Source organism: Wasmannia auropunctata, unplaced genomic scaffold (assembly GCF_000956235.1).
Source record: "Wasmannia auropunctata unplaced genomic scaffold, wasmannia.A_1.0 LD335372.1, whole genome shotgun sequence".
NCBI classification, from domain to species: domain Eukaryota; kingdom Metazoa; phylum Arthropoda; class Insecta; order Hymenoptera; family Formicidae; genus Wasmannia; species Wasmannia auropunctata.
In genome coordinates this window covers 22745-33191 of record NW_012027518.1, presented here as the reverse complement: position 1 = coordinate 33191, position 10447 = coordinate 22745, and the positions used below count along the sequence as shown (strand labels likewise).

Below are 10447 nucleotides of genomic sequence, written 5' to 3'. Positions count from 1 at the left end.
AATTTTAGAAAACAAATTTTTTATTTAAAAGTCTTTTATTCGCAACAATAATTCTTTTTATAATATATAATTTTTATTCTCTATATTTTTGCAAACCAAAAAGATACAGTAAAATCAAACACTGCAATTTCGTACGGATTAATGTAACAGTAACAGTAATGTTAATTTTGTAGAGTAGTTTAAGTACTTTAGCATTTCGTGGATGCTAAATAAAATTATATTATTTAATTAATAAATTTAATTAATTGATTCATCAGAATTCGCAACAAAAGCATTGGCAATAGCTCTCATTTTCTCCTCGATATCATCGTGTTTCTTAAACTTAAACCAAGCTCGAAGGTAGAATTTTAGTAGTGTGTAGAATGGGGGTGAATGCGAAATCAAAAATATTCGTAATCATATTAACAAATATTATATATTCATTCAAATCGCATAAAAAGTATTTATTCAATTTTCCATGAATAGAAAAAAAGTAGTATTTGTACTCGTATTCATATTCATTATTTATTCATTTATTCAAATATTGGATGTATTCATCGGACACACTACTTAAAATGCGGCATATTAATGTATAATATTGTCGATTCAATCAGTTTTCTTGTGAGATGCACAAATGTAGCACGTAATAAACATGTGAAATTATTCAAAAGCCACGAAATCTTTCACGATTTCTATATTTCGCACCCAAACTTCTTCCTCCCCTCCCCCCCGCCTCCTCCCCTTAAACGCGACGACGACACCACCAAAAGTCGTAACCACTTTTCCGCGTGGGACGTGAGGTCCGTTGTAACATTATCAGGTTGAAAGTGCCAAGCGAGTACGTCAACGTATACCGCGACAAGTTCAGGAGGAGCGCACACGATTCCGCGTTATATGAAGAGTAAGTACGGGACAGAAGGCCGGAGGAAAACGAGCGGCGCGGTCATAAATAGAGAAAATTGCGCCTTCGCGCGACACCGCGCGAATAAGTAATCTGCTCTCGGCGATTATTCCCGCGGACTAGGTAGAATATCAATCGCAGGACGTTCGCGCGCGGATATTCCCTCGGATTTTAAGAGTTGCAGAGTTTATAGCGAATTTGATTGGACGCACCACTCTTACAGAACTTCACTGTAAGGGCCGAATAATTACTTAACTTTGACTATTAAAAGTATAACCAATAAACAGTGTTTTTAATACTCGTACTATATACTACAGCAAAATTCTCTCCATATATATTTCCCGAAGATTTTTTCGCACTGAATATACATCGAGAGAAAAATATAAGTTGGAATAATCGTATAATTTAACTATAATTTATAGTGAATTTTGGGGACAACTATATAAAATTATAATTAATTTAATATAATTAATTAATGCAAATTATAGCTGCTTCAACAATGCATTATATATGGTTATACATTATGATTGATGTTATTACCTTTTCGTTTACTTACTTTTTAGTTATTAATACAATATAAATGGTAAACAAATATTAAGAAAATAGTTATACTTACTATAATTGCAGTTGCATTTACTACATAAAATTATTTATTTCATTTGTCTCAATACATATCTTGATATTTTATTATATTAATATTTGAAATTATTGCAATTTACCTATAGTAAATTTTTTTAATATTTAGTAGGTCTATACGTATATATAAAGTTATTATTACTAACATTATAGTAATAATAACTATAAAAATAGTGCTCCTAATCATAATTTTTTTTTTATTATGAAATTATAGTCACAAATACAAAATATTTTTCTCTTAGTGTATCATTTGAAGAATTCGCCTATAACACATCAGAATTTTTAGCAAATTGAAAAGTGGCCAAAAGTGGCCGTTTTGGCCGCTTTTGACATTTTTTTGCGACAAAAAAACGGACACTAGTTTCTAAATAAACCCAACGACATCTGAAAAGTATCATTCAAAAACTTTTAAACGAACTCTGGTCTATAATCGTACGACTTTTTTTCATCAAGTTATGATTCGAATTTTAGACCTTCTGTAACATTGACACATCTTAAACATCGACATATAAATAGGAATAAAAGTTGCAATTGAGGAGCTTTTTGGAATCAATAATTGCGCCATTTTGAATCAACAATAAAGTATAATAGCTTATATATGCTGACTCTTCGTAAAACACACACAGGCACACACACATATACGCCATGTATAAGTACGTATTTACTCTTCTTGTAAATTTTACAGAAAATATAAAATTCAAACAGCCACTTGATAAAAAAAAAGTCGTACGGTCATAAATCAAAGATTGTTTGACATTCTCGAGTGATACTTTCGGATGCATATTTTGTCAAGTAGCACAATAAAGTGTATTGAGGATTTCATATAGTTCCATCCGTTTCTATATTTATATTAAACACACTTTCTTTACGTTGATTTGTATACAACAACTTTAATGTGCATCACTCTTAGAAAAATTTGATACTGTAAGTATTAAATTGGTTATAGTTATTAATTAATTACTTATTCCAAGTATTTAAAGCAAGTATTTTAAATTTCTCTAAGAGTAGTAAGCATTGAGTGTGCACTAATTAATGCGTCAAACCGAATTCGTTATCAGATATTTGAATGTCCGGACCGCATGAAACAAATATGTGATACGTTTCAAAACAAAAAGAAAAAAATGCAAATACGTATGGATCTAGGATGCGATATGTGTATGTTATATAAATGTAGGAAAAATATAAATCAAAAATAAAAATTCCTGTAATATATTCGCCTCTGGAAAATTTCATAAAATACGGCTGAAGCAATACGCGGTATTTTCTGAGAAGATTAATAGCACACACATACACATACACACAACAAGATTCGACGGATCTCTATTCCGGGAAAAACCTGCCTCTCCGCGGTTTCGAAAGGTGCGCGAGACAAATGGCAGATACATGGCTATGATCATCATAGTTTTCACCAAGTGCAGCTCGTAAGAGGACTCCGACTTTCTTGACACTTTCCTTCTCAAACTTCACAAGAAGTAATAACTCAACGAAATCTCTATATATGACTTATGGAAATTCTAATTAAGTTTTTTGTATATTTGAAAGTGGAAAGTACTCTTTTAGTGAAAAATCATATCTTGAAATTAACTTGTAGGGAAGAAAGGAAAAAATCCGTCACTATTTGCCCTCCCCCCCCTTTTTCTCTTACCTTATATATTCTCTTTTTCATCTTCCTCTGTGTAGATGTGACTAAAAAGTACAAGGCTTTTAATGCCGCTGATTAGTATAACGTGTTACAGTATGTTATCCGTTGTAATTGACACTGGAGCGTGTTAACGCGCGCAGATAACGAGGGACTGCTGCAGTGATAGCGATAACATTTTCCTCGCAGCGCGAGCGTACACGCTTATAGAGCACAATGGTCTTTGCACCATAACCGCCACGGAGATCTTTGTATGCCAGGATATCATTCATAGACAGCCATAGCATATGGACAATGTGACATCCTCAAGACGTTATATACGTTCGATAAATCGCGGCAACGCGACGAAAACCAACGACACGAAATTCCGAATTAAAACGCAGATTTTAGTGAAAGTCACCGATCGATTAACAGCGTTTTCAATTAAATTGCATTCTATGTATGTACATGTGGATACGAGCTCATGTATACAGGGTGTCCGGTACTCAATAGTAAAGCTCGTGAGCAGGTAGAGAGTGGGCTAAACTGAATCGAAAAGTCCTGTATCATTTTGCGATCTTCGCAATAGTTATCGAGATAATAATCATTAAAAATAAAAAAAAATTATACCAAGTATACATTATATAAAAAAGTATCGTACATTACACTTTTCCTAAACCATTGATCATTTTAGTCACTTTAAGCCTGTTTTATGAAACTTAAAACTATTTGGAAAGACAATGGCATTAAACTTTTGCTGCATATATACTTTTGGATGGTTTAAACGGTTTATTAAAAAAATATTTTTGTCTAATCAAATACTTGGCAACTTGTATGATTTTATATTTGTTTTTGGACAACTTTTATGTGTTAAAATAATATTTTTGGTTTAGGAAAGATGTTAATGTACAATACTTTTTTTATATTTGGCGCAAGCAAAAAAATGACTAGCATTATCAGTAGAGGTGTGCGAATAGTTCGAATTCGAATCGAATCGAATCGAATCACAGTAGATTCGATTCGATTCGTTTTCGAATCTGTAAGATTCGAAATCGAATAGTTCGAGAATTTCGAATCAACAATGGTTTGATTTCGAATTTGATTACTTAACGTAATGTTAATCTGGAAAAATTTGATTCAGATTCGATTCGTATTCGAATTAAAGAGATTCGATTCGATTGGATTCGAAGTAAAAATTTCAGATTCGATTCGATTCGATTTCGAACATGTTATAAAAATTCGATTCGATTCAATTCGACCATGCAAATGCTTGATTCGCACACCTCTAATTATCAGTTCAGCATTATTAGTATAGCTAGTTCGAACTTTACTGTTATTGCTAAAAGTTAGCTATTAGAGATAAAATATATTTGTTGTGAAATACAATTTTATTAGGTAAAATAAAAGCGTACTTTAACAAGAGTAGCTAAGAAAGTAGCATACGGAAAGAATGATTTTGCTGAATATTTCTCAATAGAATTAGGTAAACATTATTTGATTTCTGGTAGCAAATATTTTTTGCTGTATAACACCCAAATTTTAACAACTAATAAATTTATAGCTTTGGCAGTAACGATATTAGCTGTCCCTATTTTAAAGACACACATTAGCTGCTACGGCTATATTTTAGCTGCGTTGGCTAATTCTTCACTCAGAGAAATGTTTCGCTGTTCCAGCTAGAATTCTAAATATTACACTTAAATTACATCGTTGTTTTTTGTATCTGCTAAAAAATTGTCTGTCATACGTAGAATTTATAGTAGCAATTCTAAGAATATATGTATACAAGAAAATATAGGTCTCATAACCAAATATGATTAGAGTGTGGATTGGAGTCTGGGCTGATTAAACGTCATAGAGGAACTTTCTTGCTAAATTTGACAAATAGTTCAGTTATAATTTCCGTCTCTCTATTATCTATATTGATTAAATACAAAACATATGTGGTATTGCAGTGCTTACTAATCACTTATCCGTTTTAGCTAATTTTTCGTACCTAAATAATTCTCGCTATAATTGCAAGATTAATTTTTTTAGTGTTTCTCTGCGTGCGTAATTTTTTTTTGTAATGACTATAGTATCTTGATAACTATTGTGAAAATCGTAAAATGGTAGAGGACTTTTCGATTCAGTTTAGCCTGTTCTACCTATCTACGAGCGCTTTACTATTGAGTACCGAGAACACCTGTATATATGTATACAGCATGTATATATATATATATATATATATATATATATATATATATATGCTGCCGTTGAATTTCCTATATCGAATTTTAATTATCCGATAATGAACGTGGCAGTCCGCTCAGTTGCCAGGGCGCATATTGTTACACGGGGCTTGCGCGCCAAATTGTTGATTTAATTAACTACTAGAATTAACTATTAAGCCGTGAACAATATACACGGGGAGTATCAATACTTCAAGTCACTTCTGCTGCGTCAGCGTCGTTAACGCGAGGGCCCGATTAGAAGATAAATGTACATGCCCGAGAATGACGTGCGCGCGAATTGACGTCAAAATCATGCAATCTTAATTCGATTATTATTGGCAATTTTAAAACTCACACGGCTTAAAATTAATTATTCCGCGGTGACGTTAATAATCATGAAACCACCATCGCGCTCGCAATCTTATCTGGTAATCAATATTTTTCTTAGCAATTAAGGTTTGAATTAGAGAGTTCGTCACGTTATTTTTTAGAATAACCTTCTGCGCTGATATACGCAATAAGAAATTTCCATCAGTTACCGCTATAGAACCTCTTGCATCTCAATTGTCATCGCAACTGCAGTTTGCAATTGTTCTTAGATAGTATCTTTCGAGTTTTTTGCGTTAGGACAATGCAAGAGACGTCGACGATTTTATAAATGGGATTTTAAGAATTCAGAGAGATACTTAAAAACAGCAAACAAATTTTGTCTGGCCGCATTGAAAGCTAAATAAAATTGCTCTCGGGACAGCGCGAGTGCTCTTCTTGCTGCAGTCAATACAAAAATATTCAGATAAATGTAACACAATTTTGTGGTAGTTAACGTATAAAGCATATCAAACAAATAAAGCAATACGTTATTATACACGTGATCGATTATTTCATGTAATCAGATTGATATGATCGCGCGTACAACATCATTAAGAAGAGAAAACATAAATCATTTTAAAGTAAAACTACACATAATTTTGCAATAGTAATTAATCACTTCGTGGATTATTTAGAATGAATTATCATGTATGAATTATATCTCGTTAATATATAGAATTGATGTAATATAGATGATAACAAACAGCAAGAAAATGCTATTCATATCAAATGTATATCATTAGTTAATAAACATTTGTTTATTTATTACTCGGTTGAATATGAACTCGTATCATTTATCTTTCTGGATTACACATCTATCATAGAGAACAATAGTTGGCCTATGAAAAATACGAATCTGGTTTTAAAATTGGTTTATAAATACGTCATTTTGCTAGCAGCAACTGCTTTTATCATTAATGCCAGTGAATCTCGCTTAAATCAAGAAACATCTCTACCAGATCCCGTTTGATTTTGTACAAATTTTTAGTAGACAAGACATTGCGTGGGCGGAATATTTTTTATTAAATGAATTGGCGACTCCGCACTGCACGTGTTAATGAGAATCCGCGATTAGCTCGTTAGAGAGGCGCATCTCCTTTAAAAGAAAATCGGGGTCATTTATCGAGACATAATCGACAATTATCGAGTGTCTTTATATATAGATGGATCCAAAAATAAAAAAAGGAGGAACTGTGTAACGCGACGCGCGCGTCGTCTATACGTCGCGTTTACGCTTTTGCACTTGCGGTTAGTTAGATAACTCGAATTACCGATGTCCTGATCGTAAAAAAGAAAAAGGAAAGGAATCATTGCGAAACGTGCGTCAGTATAGATGTCGGGATTGCGTTACTAAGAGAGAGATATTCCCTTAAACTCGAGAAGATTATTATATAAAGGCTGCAGACGCCGCTGGGGAACGCCGTGGTCGTTACAGATAGGAATGAGAGTGCGGGAAAAAGCCCTTTAAAACCTATTAATCGCATCTCGCAATCTCCGTCGTAAAGCGTATCCTTTTTTTTTCATTCAACCAATTAATCCGTGTAATTAATTATAACTTGAAATTATACCACGTGCAACGCGTTCTGTCGTTAAACAGAAAATTGTTGAGAATTATTGCAAACGATTTTCTTTCATTATCTCGTTATCGTTACATTAATTAGAATTAGTCGGGAATAGTTGCGACACACGGGTGTCACCGCAGTATATTAAAATTACTTACGTCATTCTCAAATATTTCAAAATATAATAAAAGAATAAATGTGACGTATTATACAACTACATAATTGTGCGGAAAGTATATACCCGGCAAACACAAACTATAACTACAACGTCGCTGTAATATCACATAATATTCAAACTATATTGCAGAAATGTTACAATACTGCTATAATATTGTGGTTATAATTTGTGTTTGCTGGGATTTTCATTCGACCAATTAATCCGTGTAATTAATTATAACTGAAATTATATCAAGTGCACATTCTATCGTTAAACAGAAAATTGTAAGAATTATTGCAAACGATTCTTTTTCATTATCTCGTTATCGTTACATTAATTAGAATTAGTCGGGATTAATTGTGACACACGTGTGTCACCGCAGTATATTAAAATTACTTACGTCACACACATTTTCAAACATTTTAAAATATAATAAAAGAATAAATGTGACGTATACAATTACATAATTGTGCGGAAAGTATGTCCAGCAAACACAGATTACAACTGCAATGTTGCTGTAATATTACATAACATTCCAACTATATTGCAGAAATGTGACAATATTAGCTGTAATATTGTAATTATAATTTGTGTTTGTTGGATGTTTTAAAATCATGGATTAATTAATAAACGCCGAGATCGAATTTCCAAAAAGCGACAAAACGTGTACAAAATATTTACAGCAAAAAATTACACTGAGAAAAAAAATTTGTTGAAAAACGCAAAATTTGTTTTATCTTACCAAAATATTTAGTCCGATACATTCAACTAAACGTTACCACAATGACACAAAATAATTTTTTATTATTATAAACAAAACTACTATTTTTTTACTAAACTATTTTGTTTTAACAAAAATTTATCGTATTTAATCCAACCGTTAGATTAAAACTACGCACTATTTATTATCTTTACATCAGCATTATTTAGTCAGTTTGATACTTGGAATTTGAACAAATATGTTACTTGGATAACTAAATAGCATGCAAACACAAATAAATGCTACTAGTATTTCGAACAAAATAATTTAATTGAGTTGGTTTAATTAATTCTTGATTAAAAAATTTTGATGGTCGACATGAATGAACTGTACTTACCTTTCTTTGTGCAACTAAAAAATTGTTGAATCAACCACATTGTGTCAAACAACTATACAAATTTAGTATTTCGTACAATCAATTTTTTTCTCAATATACAAATCACGCAGAATCGTCGTCGTCTGCATTTTCATAATGACCCCGCGAAAATCGGGGTCGGATCGTGTCGTAAAGTGGCGCACGGACATGTACACGTACATACGCAAGCGAGACACGGTTATACTTTTTACTCTCGAGATAAAAGAGGGGTCGGTCGCTCGAAACAATCGACCCTGATCGCCACTCGATCGCGAACGAATATTAACACTGCGCATACATTCTAACCGGCCGCTTTCTCTCTTCTTGTACTCCGTAGGGTCCAAAGATGCCGTTATCGGAGTTCCGCAAGAAAAAATTACTCTTCGTCTTCAACGCTTTCTTCGGTGAGTACACACCACCGCACACAATTAAAATGCACGATATTAATTTCAACTGCAGGATATTAATTTGCGTAACAACAGTAATATCCCGCTGTTAGCAACGATTGTGTAAACAAAAATTGCTATCGTTCCGCCGATTGACAATTTCACTGGAAGTATAATAAATTAAAATTCTCCGCAATATTTATAATTGAAAAGAAATTATAGAAGCCTATCGATCGTTGTGAAAGCTGGATATTAAATGAAGGCAAATAATAACGGCGACAAAGCTGTCTCAGCCGTATAGTGTGAGGATGATATTTTTAGCTGTTCAAGCGGCCGACTTTACGCCATTCATCCATACGGGACTTCAGTCATCCCCTATCTCGCGATTGTTTTACATTTATATTTCGCGCAATGATAAAACGTGTTTAAAAATTCATTGGAATATAATCTAAATTGTTCTGTTTACGAGGTTATTTTCAATATGCGATATATGTAGAAAGTCGCCGTTGCCGCATACCGAGCTCGTGCAATTTACTTCTATTATCGCCATTTATTCCGAACAGAGATATAACACATTTCGCGTGTGCAAATTGCAAATAAATAACTCCCATACCTAATCTTGCTGATATTAAATAATTGCCAAGTGGATCAGAGAAAGAGAGAGAGAGTCAATTGAAGAGCAATTTGATCGAAAGCTATATACATTGTTAAATCTATAGTTAAATTTAATCATATTTAAGTCCTCCTACTTAATAAATAGTTATTTTTAACTAAACACTGGAGTTAAATAATTTATAAATACTAATTATAACTTGAATAAGACCGCCTATATATGTGAATAACACAACTGAATTCGAGAGCGCCTTTCCGCAGTCAAGGCTGGATCTTAGATGCCTAACGATACCTTCTGTATGAATTTTCTTAACTCCATGTATGTACAGCCGTTAAAGGATTAGTGGCAGTCAGCAAGTTAAAAAAAGCACTTTTTTGCGATTTTTTAAAAAATTTATCGATTTTAATTAAAACAATTTTAATGCATTATAAAGTAAGTTTTAAAGAATGTTTAGAAAAATTTTCATGTAAAAATATTCATTTTTCCGGGCATAACATCTAATGGCGTTTTAAAGAAGGTGGCTTGCGAGCAAGATTTCTCGGGACTGGATCATCTGTAAGTAAAAATATGGATGGATTAAAAAAATATATTAGTTTTGCGGGTCCCTGATCAAAATATTTTTTATTTTCTTATATACTTTTTTTTATTCTCAAAATAAACGCTTCTTTTTTTTACGTAAAAATTTATTTTGCACTTCCAATGTCCGCCATTTTCTTTCTAATTAATTTTTCCCAGAATTCTTCGACCAGGGACCCGCAAAATTAATATGATTTCTAAATTCATCCGTATTTTTGCTTACAAATGATCCAGTCCCGAGAAATCTTGCTCATCGCAGGCCACCTTCTTTAAAAGGCCGTCCATGCCATCGGTTGTTATTGCCCAAAAAAATGGATTTTTC

At 32.8% G+C, this 10447-nt stretch overlaps 1 protein-coding gene across 1 annotated transcript in view; it reads left to right on the top strand.

The window, feature by feature from the left end:
* Positions 1–8875: 8875 nt before the first annotated feature.
* The window catches only part of LOC105457099 (calexcitin-2), a 14477-nt gene continuing 12905 nt past the window's right edge, over positions 8876–10447 (top strand). The window contains exon 1 of the mRNA XM_011701548.1: positions 8876–8954. Within this exon, the coding sequence (XP_011699850.1) occupies positions 8897–8954 (58 nt within the window). The 5' untranslated portion in view covers positions 8876–8896. The remainder of the gene's footprint in view (positions 8955–10447) is intronic.